Source organism: Nuphar pumila, chromosome 16, assembly GCF_984573655.1.
Source record: "Nuphar pumila chromosome 16, dmNupPumi1.hap1.1, whole genome shotgun sequence".
NCBI lineage: Eukaryota > Viridiplantae > Streptophyta > Magnoliopsida > Nymphaeales > Nymphaeaceae > Nuphar > Nuphar pumila.
This window is the reverse complement of record NC_143264.1, coordinates 61,061,403-61,086,060: the sequence shown is the minus strand read 5'-3', so window position 1 is coordinate 61,086,060 and position 24,658 is coordinate 61,061,403. Positions and strand designations below refer to the sequence as shown.

The 24,658-nt window shown below is 37.9% G+C and overlaps 1 protein-coding gene across 1 annotated transcript in view; it reads right to left on the bottom strand.

Moving 5' to 3' along the window:
- The window catches only part of CPSF100 (cleavage and polyadenylation specificity factor 100), an 88,759-nt gene that overhangs the window by 39,204 nt on the left and 24,897 nt on the right, over positions 1 to 24,658 (bottom strand). Inside the window, exons 8-13 of the mRNA XM_089991481.1 lie at positions 19,683 to 19,740; positions 19,492 to 19,599; positions 17,873 to 18,125; positions 16,097 to 16,281; positions 15,195 to 15,284; positions 14,794 to 14,892 (exon numbers count right to left, since the gene is read on the bottom strand). Of these exons, the coding sequence (XP_089847607.1) occupies positions 14,794 to 14,892; positions 15,195 to 15,284; positions 16,097 to 16,281; positions 17,873 to 18,125; positions 19,492 to 19,599; positions 19,683 to 19,740 (793 nt within the window). The remainder of the gene's footprint in view (positions 1 to 14,793; positions 14,893 to 15,194; positions 15,285 to 16,096; positions 16,282 to 17,872; positions 18,126 to 19,491; positions 19,600 to 19,682; positions 19,741 to 24,658) is intronic.

The following is a 24,658-nucleotide window of genomic DNA, read 5'->3' as shown; positions in this document are numbered from 1 at the left end:
AGAGAGGCGGTGGGGTAAGGTTACCTAGAGAGAGAGAGAGAGGTGTGGGGGTTACGAAGAGAGGGAGCGAGAGGCAGTGGGGTGGGTTTACCAAGTGGGAGAGAGAGACGGTGGGGTGGGTTACCGCAAGAGAGAGAGAGAGAGAGAGAGATGTGGGGGTGGGGGTTACAAAGAGAGGGAGAGAGAGAGCTAGGGGTGTCAATGGGTCGGGTTTACCCAAACATGACCCGAACCAAATCCTATACGGTCCGGATTGTTAAAATAGAGCATGTGTATGGATCTGGATCCAGATCCATATGCATCAATCCTTTTAACTATGTTGTTGACGTCCTTTTTTATTAATGGCATTTTTTGTAATATGGTTGTTGTGATATGATATTTTAGTCCCCATTGTAAAAGTGTTTTTAATATAAAAGCTTAGGGTTTGGAGGTGGAATCTGTTTTTTGCTGCCCCAACCAAAGTGCATCTCTCTCTTTTTCTCTATTTTCTGTGCAGGTTGAACCGTGGTGAAGATCTCTTACAATATCTCATATGGTATCAGAGCTTGGTTGCGGGACTCTACCAAAGGAATGTTCAACGAGATCTGAAGAAGAAGGTCCTTCTATTTAAGAAATCAAAACCTTCGATTTCTGCCATTCTTTCCCTTAAATCTCTGTAGGTAAAATTTTTGCTATGCCTTTTCTTAAATATGTGTTGAAAAAGTTTTATTGTTGAATCCCCTTTGATTATTTTTCTTTCTGTCATACATTTCTAAAGTTTCTATTCTGACCTTGTTAGCTTCGTGTGTTTCTAAAGTTTTATTGTTATACATCTCTCATCTATGCATGGGCCGGACCACCTTCATTTATACACCTGTATTGAGGCATAGGCCAGTGTCTCCTTAGGCATATGTCATTGAGAGTATGTCTTGTGAATGTCTCGACACCATTTTTCTTATTCCCATCGTCACTCTTTTCCATGCATTCACTCTCTTTCCCTTTCAGAATAACAAGTGCATTTCTTGCAGCTAATTTCTGTGCCATTTTTTGGGGGGGTTTGGGCAATACCGATTTGAACCCCATCTACAAAGACCTGAACAGTAGCATTCTCTGGGCAATACCGATTTCTTGCAACCCTTTTATCTTTTCCAATCAGCAGTAAAATCAGTTTTGTACTCCTCTGCGCAACGTCTATAGGCAGACTGTAAACAATTTACATTCTCAATTATGAAACTCAAAAAAAAAACGTGTTTCATTTTTACAAGGTATTGGTTGAGCAAGTATATGTTTTCTTGAAGCTCTGCTGATTGATTAAGTGATCTCAAATCAGTTTGTTTCTGCCTTGTTTGCTTATTTCTTGTTTCATTGTTATGGATTCCTTCTCGTCTTCCGATCCCTCTGCAAATTTCTTAAATCAACTCTTAATAGAAAAACTTACTCATTCTAATTTCTTGACATGGAAGAGACAAATACTTCTGTTTATACAGAGTCAGGATCTCGATGAACATCTGGATGGTTCTGTTCTCGTACCACCATGGTTTATTTTGCAGGAAACCAAGAATGAGAAGGGTGATACAATTACCAAATCTGTTAAAAATCCAGAGTAGGCTTGGAGAAAGCAAGACCAGTCTTTCTCGCTCAAGAAGTGTTGGGTACTCTTTCAGATGATTGCACTGCGGCAGATCTATGGAGTAAGCTCTCTCAGACATACTCTCAGATATCAAAAGCAGAGTTACCGGAAACGCCTATAGAATAGGAGAATTACGCTTCCCCGGGACGCGAGGGGAGGCGCATGTTCAATTGAGGAAGCACGTCCCCCTTTAAAGGGAAGCGTGTACCCCTTTAAACGGGGACGCACTTCCCTTTAAAGGGAGACGTGCTTCCTATTAAAGGGGTACGCGTACCCCTTTAAAGGGGGACGCTAATGTGGAAAGGACGATTTTGCCCTTTAAAAAAATTTTACACATGAATCTTTTTTTACTAAGGGTAAAATGGGTATTTTATAAAACCCGTGGAAAAACAAAACCGAAAGGGGCTTAGGTTTTTTTTCACGTATCATCTGATTCCTCTCTCTCTCTCTCTCTCTCTCTCTCTCTCTCTCTCTCTCTCTCTCTCTCTCTCTCTCTCTCTCTCTCTCTCGAGTTTTCGGCGACTTCCGAGTTTCGATGACCTCAAAAAATTCCGGTGACCTCCTCCACCGACTTTTGGCGATGAATATGTTCAGGTACGCTAGCTCTATATCTCTTCTCTCACCCTCTCTCTCTCTCACGTTGTCTCACTCTCTCTATCTCGAATTTTGGAAGAATTTTGAAAATCCTTCGCTATTCCGACCCTTCTTTTCTTCTTAGCCTCGCGATTCCGTGTTTGGAGAAGTGACTGGAAAACAAAAACTTTCCTGGGTTTTCAAGTGATGTGACGCGGCCTCTTCAGCACCTGCTTTTTATTCCTAACAACTAAGAAAGCGTCGATTTGGATTCTTTGGAATTTGAGAAACGGCAAAAACACAATTTATTGAACGGCTAGTGACACAGATATGGTCTGATTCGAAACACGATTTGAGTTCTTTTTTCTTATAAAAAGTTGATCGAATCGATTCGATTTTTTTGTCTTCTTGTTTTTTCAAGAAACTGATTTCCAAAACATTGCTAAGGGCCGCTAGCGAATGTTGGGGATTTTGGTTAGTGTCTCCTAGGGATAGGGATGCAAACAGTCTGGATCTAGTATGGACATTTTATGATTTTTGTTGTTTCAACCTGATCCAGAACTTACCCATCTGCATCCCCAGTATCTTTTTGAACAGTTATCACCACCAACAAGTTTTAGAATATTAGAATATCTCGTTCAACTCTGTGATATAAAGAATCCATAAAAAGATCATTTAGTTCTATCATAAAATCAGATGTTGCATGTAAATACCCAATGTAATCTGATTACTCAAGACTGAAATTTACCTAAACAAATACACGTTCAATTACATAATATTAGAAGGCATTTTGATAGGTTGACACTTTATATTGTGGCTTGATACTCCAGTATTCTTCAATGGATTTTTTTCTTTCTTTTTTTAATTTTGTCTGCTTTATCATAATATATTATAGAATCATAGACCTTCACCTCCTTAAATGATGTTTATTGTTTTAGTAATTGGTAAATTATGAGAGTAATGATTTCATTGATTTGTGTTCTTCACTCTCCATCCTTTGCTGTTAATAATAGTTTTTTTTAGGTTGATTCCTATACTTTTATGATGCAAGTATATTTGCCTCTTATTTGCTTCATTAATGACCATCACAAGCTATGATCACGATAATTATGATGACGATGATGATTCTTTGTATAATTTGGAGCATGAATCATGAATGATAAAGGGCAAGGGTCTTCTAATTGTCCATATCAGTTTGAGGACAGAAAAGAAAATTGTTTTGATGAGAAAGATGGAGAAGAATATGACTTGGATTACTACTATTTTAAAGATGACCAAAATGATGAACCACCTAGCATGCATAAAACAATTGTCTTATGGCACCATGTATTGAAACAAAAGAAGAGTGAGCAAAGAAAGCAAGGTGGAACCCAGATTTTTATGTGCAGGCACTGCAAAAATGTTTATCATGGGTCATATACTTGAGTTTTTGCACATCTCATGGGATCTCTAAAGGGACAAAGTGTTGGGATTGCCTTTTGTCCTGTAGTTGCAAAAAATGCAGAATTTGCAAGAAAAATTAAAAGGCAAGTTCGACAAGTCGAGGTTTCATCAAGTGCATTTGAGTTGAGGAAATCAAGAATTGATAAACCGAAAAAGCCTATTAGTATGACTTCATCATTTAGTGAAAGCCGAAACACAATTGATATTCGTGATACCTTTAAAAGGTAGAAAGATGATGCAGATCATAAAATTATCAGATTTTTGTGTGCAAATGACATACCTTTCAATGTTCTTCGATCATCATATGAAAAAGCGCGAACAACGTTGCTTGACAGTGAGAAAGAGTGTGTTCACATGGAGTTAAATGAATTTTGAGAAAAGTTTGAGGAGTTTGGAGTTTCCATTGTCTCAGACGGTTGGACAAATATCAAGAATAAATACTTGATAAATATACTTGCATCAAACTGTTTTGACTCGATGTTCTTATATGCAAGCGATTTTTCTAATGTGCAACAATCAGCTGCAACATTGTTGAGTTTTTTAAGAAGGGATTTAAATTTGTGGGGCCTTCTAATGTAGTGCAAGTGATTACAGACAATGCAGCAAATTGCAAGCTAGCAGGTGAAGAATTAAAACAAACGTATAAGTATATTTTTTGGTCACTTTGTGTTGTGCATACACTTAATTTGATCTTTAAGGATTTGGCACATGAGTTTCATTGGTTGGGAGAAACATAATTGCAGAGTAAAGAAATTGTGAAGTATATCACAAATCATTCAAAAGCACTAGCAATCTTTAGAAGCAATGAAAAATTAGAGCTAACAAAGATTGCAAAAACAAGGTTTGTTTCACATTATACTACTTTGAAGTGCTTGTTTGATATGAGGGAGAGCTTGAGGCTCACAGTAATTTCAAATAGATGGAGCGAGTAGAAGCAATCATGCAGGGATGAAACGATAAAAAAAAGTGTTGTTACAACAGAAACAACTGTTCTTGATGAAGAATATTGAGATTTTGTACGTTTAGCATTATTGATTACAAAACTCATATATAAGATGATTAAATTTTGTGATCAGAAAGGCCCTATAATTGGTGAAGTGTATGAAGGCATCGACAACATGTTGGAGAAAATCAAAGACAATCTAAAAGGACAACTAGATTTGTATGAAAAGATTCATAAGATTGTCTCAAATAGATGGGATAGAATGAATGTGTCTCTCCATAGTTTAGCACACATGCTTACTCCAAAATATTACGAGTTAGAGTATCTAAAGATCCCAGCAGTAGGAGGGGTCAAACAAGTTTCTCCTGGTAAAAATTTTATTCTATCTATTTAATAAAGTTTAAAGTTTAATTATTTTATTATTTTATTATTTCATTTGCATTTTCTTGTTATAGTTATTAAATTTTTTTTTGCAGAAAAGGATAATGATATTTTAGACGGTGCAATGCTCTCGCTTGAAGTCATATCTGCTGGAAATAAAGAGCTCTATACTTTATAGGTCATAACTTATGGCTTTGCATCAAGAAGTGAAAGATTTAGCCGAAATGTAGCAAGAATAGATGCATTGAATCCTACAATGTCGGTGCTTAATTGGTGGTGTTTTTATGGTGGTGATACACCTGAGTTGAGAGCATTAACCATTAAGGTTTTATCTCAACCTATTAGCACATCTTCTGCAGAAAAGAGTGTGGAGCACTTATAGTTATATTCACAATGTTAAAAGAAATAGGCTCAATGAAGATCATGTTGATACCTTGGTGTATATTCATTTCAATCTTCGATTGATTGACTCGTATAATTAAACTGTGTTGTACTTTTGTTTTGGTATTTTTTTTCTCTTTTTCTATCATTGATTGTTTATTAGCATTCATATTTTATATTCTTGTTATAAAAAGTTGCAACAATCGCTACAAAAAAGGACCTAGTCGAAAATAGGATATCAATCCAGAACTTTCTATTGTAGAAGAAAATATGTTGAGATTAGAGGACATGCGTTGGAGAGATTTGGATGATAGTGCACAACAGTCAAGCACTTTTTTCAAATCTAAACCCAAAGATGCACAACCAAGAGCTTCATTACCTTCAATAATCATACGTACAAATGAACTTGAAGAGGATACAAATCAATCCAACAGAGCTAGTAGAACTGCAGATATACAAGAACAACCATCAGTTCCTCAAGGCCGGATTGATCGTTTTTTTAGCAAGAGACCTAGGCAAGGTATGTTGATCTTGTATTTTTTATTTTTATTTTTTCTATATATGTATTTTTTATATTTTAAATTAAGGTTTTTGAACATTTTCATTTTTTAACATATTCATTATAGGAAATGAAGGAAGAAGCAGAAGGCATGGTCGTGGAAGACAAGAAGCACGTGATGATACAGAAAGTTTTTGATCTATTGCTGACTTGAAGTAGAAAAAAAAGATGACAGATTAATGAACTCTTGAATTCTTAATTATTCTTTTGATGATGTAGTTGGAGTAGTCTAACTTAGAAACTTTTATGTTACTTTTTTTGTCATGGTCTTGTAATATTTTGTTGGTTTGATATGTACTTTTATTTTGAACCTTGAGTGATAAAGTGAAGTAGTGGATTATGTTAATTTTAAGTTTATAGTTTAGAACTTTATAACTTATAATTTACTAGCTTAAAAGTTTAACCATATCTCTATGTAATCTTTGAGTTTATTGATTTCTCATTTTTTATGTTGCAGAGATCACAAGATTTACAACAATCAAGTCATTTGATTCTTTCATTGAAAAAAACATGTTTTTTAATCAAATTTATTAGTTTTCTTAATGCATTATTTAATGCTTGCATGCATTTATTAAATGGTTGCAACAAGAATGGGAATTATGATCTTCTCTTGATGTATTATTTTTTAAATGCTTAAAAATTGCAAATGATGCATTTATTACATAATTGCAACTTATATTATTTATTGTTTTAGATACATGTTTTATTTTATCAATGATGACATAAATCTAATTTTTTGATAAAAAATATATATAATTATATTTTTGCTTCCCTTTCAATCAAGATTTTAAAACTCGTGACTCGGAACTCGACTCGTTCTTTATTGACTCATGACTCGGCGGGTCAACTCGATGACTCGGACCGAGTTTTGTTAACTTTTGATTTTAAAAGAAAAACAATATATAAATTGTCAGTCCATGGAAAAGATGTATTATTCATTACAAGAGTGATTCATCACGCCAACACCTTCATAGCCCTTGGGAACTACATGATCCCAATGGCACTGGTATCCTGTGTGATTATGGATTGCAGTCACTTGGATCATGCAATATACAGAGAATGGCAGGTCGAGTTAAGAGATTCATTATTTTGGACAAACAAAGAACACATAATGGAGTTGGACAGATTTTCTACACCATGCATCACCTTGAAAGAATTCAAACAGCTATTAGCAACTCGAAAGAAGATAGAATAAAATTTTCAATGCCTAAGATTAGAGGTTAGGAAAAGTGAAATTGTTGCAGACCTTAGATTCATGATGCCCAGCTCTTAAATAAAAAAGATTTCAATTAGACAAAGGGCAGAAACAGAGACAGATGATGTTGGTAAAATGGCTCAGAAGCTGCACCAAATGCTACAGACTGGGGAAAAGTATCACTGTATAAGATAAACTATCATTTACAAGAACATAAAGTGGAAAACTAGAAGTTGCCTTGGACCTCTAGTGGTCCACGAAAGGGTGGTGATGGGGCAATGTTAGTTATAGAAGCAGAGTTTTTTTATGAAGTTGTATCATCATGTATGTAAACTAATATGTGATATTCAGATAAGGAATCCTTAGATCCTAACTCTCCAATCTTCATGTGTCTTGAAAGAAATCCCTGCTTTTAGATGCATAGAATTCTTTGTTAATTGGGTTTATACACTAGAATGCTTTGTTGTTTGATTTATATACTATAACAGTTATTTGTTCAAAAAGATCTTTCTTGACAGTCCATGGGAAAGATGTATTATTCAGTACAAAAGTGAATATGTGTGTGAAATATCCAAAAAATCAAATTTCAAACATCCCAGAACTCGCCCGAGTCAGGCCGAGTCAAGCCGAGTTTGGCCGAGTCAAGCTGAGTCTGGCCGAGTCAGCAGCCGAGTTTTCGCAGCCCGAGTTAAGCTTGCCGAGTTGACTCGCTGGAGGTCGAGCCGAGCCGAGTCACCGAGTTGACTCGGCGAGTTTTAAAACACTGCTTTCAATTCTTATTCGCTTTCCTTTCGCTTCTCATTCGAATCCTATGTCGCTTCCTTCTTCGCTTCTTAGGTTGCTTCTGAGACGCTTCCTGGGTCGCTTCTGAGACGCTTCCCGATTGGCTCCTAAGTCGCCCCGCGCTTCCCACTTCCTAAAATTTTAGAAGTGCCTAGCTTCCCGCTCTCGCTTCCTCGACTGGCAACTCTAATCAGAAGCTTGAGTTATGTACTTCAAAAATGTGTTTCAAAGTTTGAAGAAAGGCTCAATGACAGTTATGGAATACATAGGCCGCATGAAGAGTATTACTAACCAACTGGTTGTTATTGTAAGTGTTATTTCAGATAAAGATAAAGTACAACAACTTCTTAATGGATTGGGCCCTGATTTTGACATGTTTACCACAACTTTGTCATGCCTTCCCCACTTGCCCAATTTTGACGATCTTCAGGCAAAACTTCTCTAGCATGAGATGAATATGAAACAAAGGGCGAACATAAATGAATCAGCTTGTTCTCATTCAGTTTTGGCCATGGACACTTTTGTAGGTTTGGGACGAGGGAATTGATAGAATTAAGGAAGCAGAGACCGAGAACGTTTTGGGCAGGAAAGACGTGGTATCTTGCCTATATCTAATATTTCGGGTGCCTTTAATGCAGGGAATCATAGGAGAGTGCCCACTTGTTTCTTATGTAATAAAAGAGGACATGTGAAAGCTGATTGTTGGTTTAACCCGCAGAACAAAGGAAAAATAAACAAAACTGAGAATAAGTCAGCTACTACTATAGACACGAAAGCGTCATCTGCATATGTGCAACAACTTTTGTTATCAACCTTGTCATAGATGACGATCAAGCAAAATGAACAAGGGTAATGGTATGTTGATTTCGATGTTGCCACACATGTCACGGGTAATGCGGGTAAGTTATCTCACTTATTGCCTTATCTTGAAAAAGGTAGTATAGTTACGAGAGATGGAACTTATCACTCCATTAGTCATATTGGTAGACCACATATTACTATGTCAAAGTTTTCACTTCACTTATCCAATGTTCTTGTTCTTAATATTAAAAAGAACATTGTCTTTGTGTTAAAACTTGTTGAAGATATGAATTCTTCAGTCGAATTTACTCCCTCCTATGTTTATGTTAAGGATCTACAAACGAAGGAAACGTTCGTTGAGGGGGAGCGACGAGGAAACATGTATGTCTTCAAGGAGATTCCCTTAGTTCCAGTTCTTCAGCTGGAGTCGTCCAAGCATTCTTCAGCGTCTTCGTCTTCAGAGTCTTTGTCTTTCAGTCCAATGGAGGTTTTTGATTCATCTCATTATAATAAGTCAGATATCTGGCACAGTTGCTTGGGACATTGTAGTCGAGGTTTTATTTAAAATCTTGTATCTGATGGTCTCCTTCCAGAGTCTAGTTTATGTTCCCTTTTAGAGAATAAAAAATGTTCATCTTGTGAACTCTGCGAAAGTCATGTTCTTCCTTTTCATATTATTAATAAAAGAGTTTCAAAGCCATTTGAGATTGTTTGTTCCGATGTTTAAGGACATTCCCCTATTCCTTCTCTCTCTGGCAGTCGTTACTATGTTATATTTATTGATTTTTATTCCCGCTATGCTTGGATATATTTCTTAAAGCATAAGCATGAAGTTTTTCAAATATTTCGAGAATTTCATTCAATGGTCAAAACAAAGTTTTCTTGTGATATTGTGCATTTATAATGTGATGGTGGAGGAGAGTATTTGTCGAACGAGTTTATTGCCTTTCTTCAGGATAAAAGAATAAGTCGACAAGTTTCTTGCCCATATACCTCTCAACAAAATGGGGTTGAGGAGAGGAAACACAGGCATATTATTGAAAGTGTGATGAGCATGTTTTATCACAGCAATGTGCCCATTAGTCTTTGGGCAGAAGCTTTTCACACATTTGTTCATGTTATAAATTGTCTTCCTATGGCACTTCTAGATCAGAAATCCCCTTATTATACTTTGTTTGGGCACCATCCTTCTTATGATGAGCTGCGTGTTTTTTGTTGTATATGTTATGTGCATATTGATTCATCTTTGCGAAATAAGTTTCAGGACAAGGTCGCTAAGTGCAGATTTGTTGGGTATGCAGATGAATACAAAGGCTATCGATGTTATGACTCTACTACAAAACGTATTAGGACCTCCAGGAATGTTGTTTTTGATGAGCAGAATTTTCAGATCGATGACTCTAAACAGTTGTCATCTCGAAAAGTAGAGGTATATGATTCATGGATGAGCGCAAATCTTTTTGCCAATACAGAAGAGACATGTCAGACCACTTGTCCTTCCTTCAATTCGAGTAGGGAGTTGGGTGACTCACAGATACATGTTGAGCCACTTCCAGTTGAATGCTTTTCTGGACAGATATACACTAGAAGGGACAAAAATACAGGGCCGAGGGATGTGAAAATCGTCTCTAGTGATCCGGCTCGAAGGTTGTCACACATCAGGCATCTTATTCAGCGATGGGTGAGTTATGAGACCTTTTCTCTTGATTTTCAATTGATTAGATCTCGGTTCACAAAGCATAATGAACCCACTTGTTTTAATCAAGTTATTCAATCCCGTCATTGGATTGAGGCTATGAATAAAGAAATGGAGGCTCTTCACGAGTGCCAGACTTGGGAAATAGTGCCTCGGCCATAAAGAAAGAATATAGTTGGCTCAAAATGGGTTTATAAAATAAAATATAAGCCCGAAGAAAGTATTGATAGATATAAGGCGTGACTCGGGGATTCACGCAGCAATATGGTGAAGATTATGATGAAACATTTAGTCTGATAGTCAAAATGGGCACAATTCGTGTTATCATATCCTTAGCAGTCGACCGAGGATGGAAGCTTAGTCAGATGGATGTTAAAAATGCATTCTTTCATGGGGGTTTAAAGGAGGAAGTATATATGGAGCAACCTCCTGGGTATGCCGAGAAGGATCCTACTGTCTGGGTGTACAAGCTAAGGAAATCTCTATATGGATTGAAACTAGCATCTCGCTCTTGGTTTGAAAGTTTCTCCATGCAAATTCAAGGCTATGGTTTTAGAAGATGTTCACTGGACCACTCGCTCTTTATTTACCAGAAGACGGACATTGTTACACTTCTTATATATGTTGATGATATTGTGATCACTGGGAGTTCAGATAATCATTGCACGAAGTGAATCATTTTTTGATGAAAACTTTCAAGATGAAAGATTTAGGGGAGTTGAGATACTTCCTTGGTGTGGAGGTTGACAGACAGAAAAACTCATGCAACAGAAGTACACTCTTGATCTTCTGGAAAGAGCCGGGATGACAAATTGCAAACCAGTCAACATTCTGAGTGTATTACATCAAAGGCTGAGTTCTGAAGATGGCCATCTTTGTGTCAATCCTACAATATATAGAAGTCTTGTAGAGATGTTGCAGTATTTGACTTTTACCAGACCTGATATAGTTTATGTTGTCAATCAGGTATCCCAGTTTATGCATGCTCCAAAAGAAGGTCATATAGAAGTTGTGAAGCATATTCTACGCTATTTAAAAGGAACTATAGGAGATGGACTTGTTTATCGCAAGAACAATAACCTACATAAAGGACATGAACTCATCACTTATGCAGACACAGATTGGGTAGGGGATCCAAATGAGAGACGATCTGTCTCTGGATATTGTATATACATTGGACACAATTTAGTGTCTTGGAGCAGTAGAAAACAAAAGGCAGTGGCGCGATCGAGTACAGAGGCAGAATACAGGTTGATGGTTGCAAGCACGGCAGAAATTGCATGGATTAGACACTTGTTAAGTGATCTTGGGGAGACAATTATTCGATCATTACTTCTATGCGATAATCAAAGCGCAATCAGTATTGCATTTAACCCTATTCAGCATAGCAGGACGAAGCATATTGAGATTGATCAACATTTTATATGGCAGAAAGTCGAGATGAAAGAGATAGAAACACATCATGTTCGAACAGAAGATCAAGTGGCAAACTTGTTTACCAAAGGGTTAACAGGACGTCAATTTTGGCTATTGAAGAGCAAGTTGTACATGCTCCAAAACCATGTACAACTGGAGGGAGGGTGTTAAAATAGAGCATGTGTATGGATCTGGATCCAGATCCATACACATCAATCCTTTTAACTATGTTGTTGACGTCCTTTTTTATTAATGGCATTTTTATAATATGGCTTTTGTGATATGATATTTTAGTCCCCATTGTAAAAGTGTTTTTAATATAACAGCTTAGGGTTTGGAGGTGGAATCTGTTTTTTGCCGCCCCAACCATTGTGCATCTCTCTCTTTTTCTCTATTTTCTATGTAGGTTGAACCGTGGTGAAGATCTCTCACAATATCTCATACGGGTATGGTGACAAATAAGAAGACCCGGGTCTGGACCCGAAGGTCCGATTAATACATGGACCCAGGTATAGTTTTTGAAATTTTATATCAAACCCGGAGCCGACCCTAGATCCAATTAAGACCCACAAATTTTCAATGTAAAAATGATAAAAAAAATATTATTTTACCGGGTTTGGTTCATGTAGTTCTTATCGGGTTTAAGTATTGTTCCTCTTATAGTAGACCTGATTAGACATGGATCCAGATATGATACCATGTCCAAAAATCTAGTCCAATTCTAGTTCTACTTGGGCCCAAACCTATGTCACAGGGATTCGGCTAGCAGGGTGCCGCACCCGCGTCGACGCGGGTGCGATCAACCCGACCCTGGGTGCGTTGACAGCACCCAGGGTCATTTTTGTCCTTTTTTTTGGATTTTTTTTTTGAAAAAAAAATTGCCCTATGAAATGGGTTGTGGAATTTTAAAAAAAATCTTTGGCGGGGGGGGGCGCTGCCCCCCTATAACCCCCCGCCAGGGGGGAGCCCCCTGACCCCCCTTCCTGCAAGGGCAAAAACAATGAATCAAGCTCCACAACTCATCACTTTCATCTTTGGGGACAACCATATAAGATAAAAAAATGGTAAAAAGTAAGTTGGGCATAAATGTCATGGACCTTAACAGGTACCATACATTCATACATATATACTATACATGATATATATATATATATATTTATTTACATTTTTGCCCCTGCCGCACCCCCGCACACGGTTTTTTTGGAAGTGCCGAATCCTCGCACCCGCGCCCGCACCCATGCGACATAGGTCCAAACCAAACCCGACCCGTTGACACCCCTAGGTGGAGTTAATAAGAGAGAGAGAGAGAAAAGAGGGGTTTGGGTATGAATCTAGATCCATATTTGATGTAGGCCCAAACTCTCTTTATATATATATATACCCTCCCACACCCCCGCACCCAAGTTTTTTTAAAGTTCCGCATCACCGCACCTGCACCTATGTGACATAGCTTATCACATATGTCTAACTTGAGAGGGGCTAATGGAAAACAGAATCAGGATCAGATCCAGAATGGGCTGTGGATCATGGATCTAAAACCAGGATTTGATGGAAATTTCAGCAGTTTTAACCTTGGACGTCTCTATGGTGGCATGATTGTAATTCATGCATCATCTGACAATTGTTTTGCAATGAGTAGGTGAGGGTAAGTCAATGTAACTTAGAAACATGTAAAAGTTGGTAAGGATGGGTTAACGTTTCTTGCTAGCAAAGTAAAGAAGTAACTTACAAGCGATGTAATGTTACTCTATAAACAAGATCATGGCACACCTTGTTGGTAGTTCCCTCTCTTTGGGCTGACAAGGTGTGTTCCTTCTCTCCCTTGCTTGTTCTCACATATGAAAAGCAGCCCTGGTACTTCTCGTTTATAAGAATCGTGGAACAATGCAAACAAAAAGTTCATGAACCACTCACATGTGGAGCTCGTAAACAAGCTTAACGAACCGCACAAAGGGTGTTCAAGCTTGGCTCGTTACTTGTGTCGAGCCGAGCCGAGCTTGAGCTCATGAAAAGCCCAAGCTAAACCAGCCGAGGAAAGCAAGCTCATTTACAAAAATATATTTTTTTAAAAGTTGAAAACAATAGAATTTAGACCCTAAACCTACTAAGCCAAGCTAAAACTAGCACATTTACAAAACAAATAATTGTTTTAAACTTGTAAGCAATAGGATTTGAACTCCAAACTTATTGTTTGCAGGCCAAACACTTCAACCACTATGTCACATGGGTGTGGGTGCTGGTGCGGGTGTGGGTGTGGGGGTGCGGCACTTTCAAAAAACTTGGGTGTGGGGGTGCGGCAAAATATATATATATATATATATATATATATATATATATATATATATATATATATAAAGTCCAAATGTTGGACATAAATGACCTCCAGTTGACCGCACCGGGTGCCGCACCCACACACGCACCCGTGTTGCATCGCGTTGACGCGGGTGCGGCACCCAGTTGGCCGAGTCCCTGTGACATAGTTCAACCATCTTCATTCTATAATATAAAATATATGTAAAATGTATTTAATATTAATATAGATGACCCTGTACGAGCCGAGACGAGACAAACATTGGTTGTTCATGATTGAGCTTGTCGAGCCTATTTTACGAGTTTGAACGAGCTCTTTAAGAGCCGAACATAAACCACGCCATGAGTGGCTCATCTTGTTTCCCAGTCCTACTCACATGCCTCCTTATCAGAATCCATGCCATAGGGTCGTCAACTTTTGAAAACTTTGGTTTGCTGTAGTTCAGTTAGAACGAGCAACAACCTAGCCATCAACAATTATAGCAAACTGCTACTCCTAACATGTTCAATTTCAATGTTTATTGAACGTGTAAACAGACCGTATGGTGTTTATGATATCATCAGATGTGGTTAAGGTGGAAAGCTTGCATGCTTAAACAAGTAGCAGATCACGAAAAGCCTCTTGCTTTGACTTGCAACTACTCATCAATAAAGAAAACTGCCAAAAGTTTAAAAAACATGAAGCACAAAGTAGAAGACTTACAAGCTTTAGTGGTGCCGCATTTTTTATGATTGATTTCATTGAGTGACCATCAGAACGACCTTCAAAGTCCATGTAGATCAACGAACACTTCACTTGAACCTAACAAAAAAAACTCCACAAAAATGCCAATTACGGAAGGAGACTGTAACCAAAGCTATACACCATATAGTAAAATTAATATGAACCTTTTTAGTACTGCAAAGAACCAACTTGAAGAAAAATAATTTTGGTAATGAACCATTTCTGACAACCAAAATATCCTCAGTTATACCAATACTCCATTTTACTACTGTATCAGATTCCTATAAAGATTATGCTTAATGGAGAACACAAAAATGAGGCTCATCGTGTATCCTATAGCATATATGTCTGACATATAAAATATCTGAACAAAAACTTACAGTTATTTCATTTGAAACCACTTTTGAAGGCTTTGAATCAAGAAGCATCTCGGCAGAGATCTCATCAATCTTATTGCTAATTCCAACCCCCTAAAAGAACAAAAATTACCAGGAACAATATTCACTTTTGAGAATAAAATAATATTGCATGTTCAACTGTTTACTGGTGAAGACAAATCAATAGCAAGAATCATGAATGCAGGAAAGAGCAAAAAATTCCTTCTTCTCTTTGCCAAGGAGAAGATGCAGTTTTGATTCACAACAATGCTGCCCATAGATCAAATTTGTTCATGCATTGGGTCTCACTAGACTGTCTATGGCTCCTTTGCATATGCTAGGAATAGACTTTCTGTAATTCGTGTCAAGTTGATAGATCTTCTTAATTGGAATATATCTATAACATGTATCCAGTTTAACTCCAGATTCTAGCATATGAATGGAATACATTTATTACATAATTTATAAGGACAAACAAACAAGACGTTAATTAACAACCTGATCATTTGTGATGACCAGTCATGAATGAAATGAGCTTGGATTTCACTTGACTGTCAACAGTTCCTTTGTGTGTGCTAGGATTAGAAGTTTTGCAATGCCCTGAAAGTGATTACTCCCTTTTCTTTTCATTTTGTAAAGATGAAAAAACCGATCTGATTTCGGGTGTTCAGTTTTAAGTAAGAACAGAGTGAGTTTGCAAGATGAAAAATCATCCAATCCACCATCTTTAATTTCTCAATGGTAGAGGTAAATTGACGGAAAGCAACCCAGAATGGGTACACCAAAACACTGAAAAAGAATAGAGAGCAGAAGCAATAACTAAAATAAACTGAATTTGCACAAAACACAGCATTTATATAGCAGTAACAGCAAGCAAAAGAAAATTCAAGAATACAATAACTTACAGCAAGAAGATTCTGATCAACATCTTCTTCCTTTATCATATAATCATCAGGATTGATAACTTCACCAAAATCATCCCATTCACTCGAGTTCTCAAAAAAAGGAAACATGGGAGCAACACTGGAGGATGGAGGAGTAAATCCATCAATTAGTATGTCACGCAGTCCACTGGCATTATGGCTGGTCACTAAGAGGGAAAAAAGAGCATTCATTATCAATAGAAATGATTGCAATAGATCTCCCAACATAATTCTTTGCAAAACACCAATAATTTTAAATTGCATCCACATTCCAACAACAGAAAATTTAAACATGCACAAAAAACAGCCAAAGGCTAAAGCACAATAAATGCCAAATTTCTATTAGGCAACATCATGATTTGGATTAGACCCTAGTATGAATGTGTTAATTAAACGATGAAGTTCAATATTTGAAAAAGAAAACAATAAAAGAATGAGGCTAAAAAATTGCTAAAATAGTAAAGAATATATTTTTCTGCATGTGACAGTGCATCAACAATGAATAATTTAGGATCTGCAGCTTGAAACAAGAAAACGAGATGAACCAAAACAACATAAGTGGTTAACAAGAAATGCAAAAATGATTTCCATGTTTTCCAGTGTTAGACCTGGAAAATCAAATACCAGATCTGCATTATATTTCCCAACAAAAAAAATTATAAATAAAAGAAATATTGATTCAATGTTGCTAACATTAAATTCTACGACCCAGTAGTAATCATACATGGGGCAGGCTTTGCGACACAAATTCTCAGCTCCTTGCCATGTAGAGCTAAACCTGTGACAACTAACAATATTTCACATCCCCATCCAAGTAATCCCGTGTCTCCCTCTTCTCTTAATCCTTACCCGTTCTGTCAATCTGTCTGCATATTGATCTTGTGATAGAACTTCATGCAACATGCCAAAATATGAGATGAGACTCCTTAATTTTTTTTTTTACTTGAACTATTAAATGTCCTCTAGTACAACTATGCCTAATCATATCCTTCTCCATCAGTCGACATATCCACTTTAATAATGTACCCAAGCAAAATGGATGATGGAAAGATGGTATTTGTTGGTGAAAATAGTTATGAAAAAACCCATTTTGACAAAAGTAAAAAACGACAAGGAGCTAATATACAAGGTAGAAGAAGAGCTATAAGCAATTATAAAGACAAAGACAAACTTTTATGCACTTTGTGAGAAGAATAGGCATATAGGGAAACAATTGGAACCTACAGGCAAGACAAATTATAACTGGGTAAGGCCTACAATGCAACTAAGAGAGTGATAACCAAGCAAAAGAACATGGGTTATAGAAAGATGTTATTGCTTTCTTAAAGAAGGAGACTGAAGAATTGGAGCTATGCGGATGTGATTGGTGGGCACGGTACCTACACCAAGTCATCATCATCTTTTTATGCTCAAAAAAGTATTATAGCCTCCATTCATCTTGCTTCTAGAGCTTGGGTTATAAATTCTAAAGCCACAAACCACATAACTAATCTGTATGGTTATTTTCTAATTCCACCACTGTACTCCTAAATCAGAAAAAGAAGATGGAGTCTTCATTCCACAACCATGTAGCCAAGCCATTCAGCTTCAAAACGAAACAAAACAAAAACGAAAAGTCTGAAAGAACCAACCAAAAAATCAATAGACATTTGGCATCCCCGTCCTTTTTTAGTGCACCTAGAAATAATTCTCAAATTTAAAACACGGAAGCAACACAAGTGTTCACGCTGAAAGATACTGCAGCATAAACATGCATACCTTCTGACAAGACACTACCCTTGGCTGCATCAATAACCATAGGATCAGATGTAACAACATCAGAGCCAAGGGAGACTTTTAAATCCTCTTCTTTTAAAAGACTCGCCTTGAGTACCTCTTCTTTTTTAATTTGTCTCTGCTCTTCTTCATATGCTCGCAGTTCCTCCCCAACTAAAGGAACTCTTTTGCTCATGGTAACCTTCACAGCTTTAGGAGGCGGATCAACTTGAAGCATCCGAGCAAGTGTTCCAAACTAAAATGGCACAAATAGAACATTCTAGTCACATGGCATGCTTGCAGCATAATGACATTAAACTTAAAGATGAACCCTATACAGCATATGGAAAGAAGCAAAATAGAACAGGAAAGTAAAAGTGAAGAGAGAGACTCCAACAGGAGCTGAGCATGCAAACAAGGCAGCATGAACTACAACAAACACATTAGAACAGATCCCATGTCCTAGCAATCTCATCATACAACCATGGGACATAGTTAAGCATTGCAACACATTCCTGGATGAAAACGAGGCTTTTGCATTAAGCCACATACGTGAGGCTCCACCAAGTTCATAGCAGTCACAGTCATCAATATTTTCAATCTCTCAAGTTATCAGAGAGAATACCAAGTTTTCACTCTGGTTACCTGTTGGATAGTTATACAATGAAGGTTTGTAAGAAATATGAACGTAGCTATGTTAGAAAGACACTCCAAAGGTCCAAAGTGTCCATGTCCAACACCAATACTGGCACAAACACTTTTTCACATGGCCTGGATATAGCTATATTCTAACTTCAAAGAGTCCAACACTATTGGACATGCTAGACATGGTGTGCAAAGTGTTGGACACTCATATGTAGTGTATAGACACTTCAAAATACAAAAGTGAATGATATTTTATAAGCTACCTTTGGTTTAAATTGATATAGTTAACAGTTAATGACCTCTAGCACCAATATCCTTTTGAGTTTCATTTTCTCAAACTTCAATAGACCAATACTCTCTCTCTCTCTTCTTCTTCCCTCCCTCCCTCAAGTCATTGCAAGGGGGTTGCTCATTCCTCTAGTTGAGAATTAACGACCTTCTCTTTTTTTCTCGTCTCACCTCTTTCCCTTTTCTCTCGCCACAGTTTTCCCACTCCCTTTTCTCTTGACTATAAAATGATGGTCTATGTAGATAGATAGATAGTGATATCCACATATCTAATCTTTCAAAATTCGATGTGTCTGACATCTAGAACCTGCATCTAACACCGACACTCGTATCAGTATCCAGGCAACATAGGAATAAAGGAAAGAAAGGCACTGGTAAGGGGAAAATGATTCATAATATATAAAACAAGCATGGATTATTAAAGGCCTAGGAAATCTGCATATAATATACAAAAAGTACATGTGTTCACTACCGTATATGCAGTTATTTAACAAGTATATACACTTATCACAGTATACATATTTTGGAAATTGGTAACAAAGGACCCAAACAATGCTAACCCTTCAAACAGGCACAAGAAAAATAAGACTACTCCAAGATGAAGATGCTTGCAAATCAATATAAAAGAATAATCGTTAGGAAGAAAAGCAAAAATAAATGAAAATAATTACATAGTCGCCCAGCCTTACCTGGCCTCTTTCAGTAAAAATCACCAAGTTCCTTGATTCACTTGCCCATTCCACAAATACATCATGAGAAAATCCCTCTTCCAAACTGGCCATAGATGCTAGAACAACCTAGATAAGATATCAGAACATTTCATCACAGTAAGAGCGTGAGAGAGAAAGAGGAAGGGGGGAGGGTGCAGGGTGGGGCTCGCCTTTGGGCCTTCTGGTAATTTTTCCAACTCATTCTTGTTGAGTATAACATTCACATGCCTACAATTAAAAATCCAGAACATTATCAACAACTTAAAATCTGCTTTGTGTTTATCTATTCTGGCTCTGGGTAAAAGTCATGAGAGCCACTTCCTTGTAATTTGAAAATTCCAGATTCTACATCATAAAACCAATGAAAATACATAAATTTTATCTAAGTTTTCAGGCAAAAACTGAGAGACTGAGAGTTTAAAAAACAACAACCTATAGATTACCATTTCACATTTTTTTCAGTTCACTGGCAGGTAGTAATTGATAAAAACATAAAAATTGAAAGCTCATTGGCATGTTCAACAAGCAATAAGTTTGAGTACCAGAGTATTTCAATTTTTGCAAGCAATGCTTCTTTCAAAAGGGGTGTAGAACATTTTCTGTAATGAGATATAAGCAAATACAAAAGGTTCAAAAATGAACCAAACAATACAAGCACTTAATGTGCAAATCACACAAACTGTAATACCCGTGAATTTTATCAGATAAATAAACTTGAAATTCATGTGCTTAAGCTAGTAACAGGATAATTCTACTTTTTATTTGTTTATTCGTATTTGGATCTCAGATATCATGTTTGGATCTTTAATAACGGATCCCTAATATTATGTTCGGATCTTCGATATTCCATTCGGATCCTAGATATCGGATAACGAACATTTAGTTGAATACCTAATAATAGATTTCGGTCAAACGGATCAGATCTCTGATATTGGATCCTCAATATCATTGTCAGATTTGATATTGGATCCAGGATGAATTGAGCGGATCCGCGAAGTTTAAACCAGATGTTAATGAGAAAATTTCTATATTAGACCTATAACACTTTATGGGGATCCATAATAATTTGCTTGGATCCATGAATATTAATTTGGATCCATGGTTCCAACTCATGGTATAAAGAAAACTTCGAACCCTTGGATCCGGATAGTCGACGTTTGGACCCAAACCGTAATGGGTCGCGAGTCACAAGACCCAAACCCATTTTGGGTTCACGCTATCATGCGTGAGGAAGGGGGCGAAATGCAAATTTAAAAAAAAATGTAAACCCTAAAAAGGGTTTACTCATAAAGATGAAAAAGAAGGCTGCGTGAATATCGTGTTCACGCAGCTGGAGGTGGAAGAGGGGGTAACCGACCCACCTCTCCCACGATCTCCACCCCTTCCGTTTCTCTCTCTCTCTCTCTTTAAGATCCCTCATTTAATCCTCTCTCTCGTTACCTCGGATTTCCATCTCTCTCTTGCTCGTGTTCGCGGAATCGGCGTGAAGAGGGCTCGGTTTCACGGCAGCCGGAAGGAAGCAATCAAACAAATTTGGGGATTTTCAGTTCAAAGGTAGGGTAACCATGTTTTTGCAGTGTATTTGTTTCAAATATGTGATATAATGTAAAAAAAAAATCCATGACATTCTGATGATTCAAATATATATATAGAGGGGTTTTTCCCTAAATGATTAGAGTGGCGTGCCCTTGTGAATGAGGGTTGTGGATCAAAGCCTAGCTTGTAGTTTTGAACATGTAATTATCATTGTATCATTTGTGAAAAAAAAATGTGTCTGTTATGAATGTATGCAGGTTTACACCGATGAATTTGTATATTTGTGCTTTAACCTAAAACTGCAACTGCATGTGTTTTGGCATCAATGAGTCTGCGTGTTTGTATGTCTGAATATGACTGCTTAATTTTGGCAGATTATAATCTGTTTTACATAGCTTCGCCATGGGGAAAATCTGTAGTGCATACTATATTTCTTGAAATTGCTAACTGAAAATTTTGAGGTGAAAAGTGATGTCATTTGATACGCTACATTACACTCAATGACCAATATGCACAAGTTAGAATGATCCAGACACTAAATTACTTATTCTGAGTTTTGAGCAGCATGTTACATAAAGATGTTGATTAATATGGATAGAATAGAGAACCACATGTATGTATGTAAGTTTCTATTTCTGAAAAGTGTGGATTTTAGAAAAATGGATTTGCTGTCCTGTTGTATTTCTGTACAACCTGTATACGAAGTACCTGTATGTTTCTAAATTACGTTAACAGGAACCGTGATGGGACTTCAAATACTGATACACATAAATTAAACTGATCAAAACTAATATATATATATATATAAATATTGTGAAAACTGCCACTCTGCGGTATGGGTTGTGATAGGATGTCATATAGTTAAGTTCATTATTTACGTTATAGTTTTTGTTTTAAATGTTTTGAACAAAAATCAATTTATGTGCTATATACCCAAAGACACAAAAATGTTTCGGTTTGGTACATAACTGAAATTAAATTTTGTTTCAAGTTTTATAACAGAAATTATGATCGAATATAGATTGTATCATATGGTTTGCAGAAGCATTATAACGCCTCAAAATTTCAAACTTGCGAACCTTTCAGAAAACACGCAAGAGACTAGAAGAAAATTTCTTTCCTTTCAGAGTTTGTTTATATAATCAGCGGAAGATAATTCTTTTGTTGAATTTAGAAAGGCAAGCTGACAACTTTGGGAACCAAAACTCACTACACATGTTACTTGCAAAACACTTGAAAAAGCCACTTTCATTTAAAGAAGTTTCCAAATAGTACAAAATTCGGATATCCAAAGGAAAATCCGTGACAAAACCCAAAAAGGTCCAGGACGCGAGCTAAGAGCAAAAAAAGAAAATCTTGAAGTCATCTTGTCATCGTCCATGGTGTACCTAATAATCACATGTACCCATAAAATGGATTAGTTTCGCGAAAAACTAGTAGGTGCACAAGAGAGACTACAGGAAACTGAATTAAGAGCATTTAATTCAACATGTTAAGCAGTTTATGGCAGATCAGCAGTTAAACCGATAAGAAGGTAAGCAGTTCAAAGCAAGTAAGCAGTGCAACTGTCAAAGGCAACATGATGATTCATTTGATCGTAAGTTGTGAACTACTACGCAACTAACAAGTCTTATGACCCATCAACTGGTGTGAACAGACTTATGTTTCGAAAATACTGGTCTGCGAGTACGCGCAGACAAATCGTAGAAACCATTGAGACTAGTTCGGGTGTCTGTTATTCTATGTATTTTCAATAACCTGAATAGTTAATTGAGTCTGCTCTTAAGGGGACGGCTTTCAGCCGAGAGAGGATTCCCCAAAGGCAGTTACTTGGCAACGAATGCATCCAACTTCTGCAGAAGTCCATAGGATCTACCACCTAGGATAATGTCTAGTAGTCCATTTTCCTAACCCGAATGACTGGGGAGGCCGGATCTTTGCCCGTGGGGTGGTTGTTAACAACCTGTCCATTGGAGTTTTTATACTGATCCATCCTCTCCCTTGACAGAAACCAAAGAACGAATGGGTGTGTTAGGTGTTGCATAACTAACGACTTATTCTACATGTTGTGACCTTTTAACCACTCGAGCATCTTGCCTGTAAAGGCGATCCCATTTTTATGTGTTTACAGCATTGTGCATTTAGCATTGTTCGAGGTCGTACGACCGTCTCATCCGATCATCGCAGTACTAACGTGCAGTGCACGACTATAAGTACTCTAAAATGAAAGGGATAAAGCTCCTCAATAGGAGCCTCAACAGAAGTGTTTCGCAAAGATGTAATGTTTCTCAAACTTTACTTTTGACATTATTTATCTTTTGAAACATGCAACAGCTTGTGCCAACATTTGGCATGCGATTTTCTAGAATCCCATCCACTATCGTGGTATCTACATGCCTCGCATGACTCGATACCGGCCCCGATGAACGAGATACGGGTTTCTCAACAAAACCCCCGCTAAGAAGTTCGCTCAACCCAAATTTGGGGTTACCCAAGATATGTCGGATAGACGAACAGAACCAGTCAATCACATCCTTCCAAATACTTCGATTTGGGCCGTCTTTGATGCTTTTGCGCAGCTCCCTAAATTCTCAAGTCTACTTTGCAGGACTGCTCACTCGAAAAGCTAGGATCCCTGCTAGGGATTCCTCTCCTTAGACGATGATGTATCGTTAAGCCCCTGACTCAACTCTAATCGCAAGAAGGATAATGGTAAATGCCTCTTCCATCCTCCACGAGGATGCCTTTATAGCACATGTAATGAGCGAAAACCCGAGCGTCATCTCTAATGGCAAGGCAGTAACGAAACATTTGCAAAAGCAAGAGCCGGGGCGCAAAGCGCGACGGCAAAGGAAACACATGACAGAAAGTAAAAGACACGGATCGTGAAACGGCATCCTTGAGTTAAATGTGTACTCGTATAAATATATATGTGCATATATATTTATTTAATTGTCCTTTTTAGTTAATTGAACTTAATTCAATTGTCCAAGTCCTCCGTGCAATCTTCCCCTACCTTGGGGAGTTGCGAGATTACTAGCGTCTGCAGGTGCAAGCGATGGACAGCTTGGGTCGCGGGCGCGAGCGGGACCCGTCGTACAAGCTGCAAAAGCGAGACGTCAACATGCTATCTCAAACAGAAAGGTAGAGAGAACAGGGGCGTTGCCGCTGTCCTGACGTGAAAGAAGCAGAGGCAGGAGCATCGTGCCCCTGCAAACCTATTGAACGTGAAAAACAGGGAGGCATGGGGGATGCACCCCTGCCTAACGATGGTTCATACAGAGGCAGGGGTTAAGCCCCTGCCTTCCAAAAAATAGAACAGAGGCAGGAGTTGCGCCCCTGCCTTCCGAAAGCGAGAGTAGGCAAGGGTTGTGCCCCTTCCTGACAAGGTGGAAGAGCGGCAGGGGTAACGCCCCTCCCTAACAAAAATAAGGGAGGCAGAGGGCTTCACCCCTGCCTGCCGAAGGAGCAAGGAGGTAGGGGCGAGGCCCCTGCCCGTCGATCACAAAGGGGGAGGCAGGGGGCTTCCCCCTGCCTGCCGAAGTTAGTAGAGGCAGAGGCAACGCCCCTGCCTACTAGAAGAAGAAGGCGCAGGGAGGGGGCTCGGCCC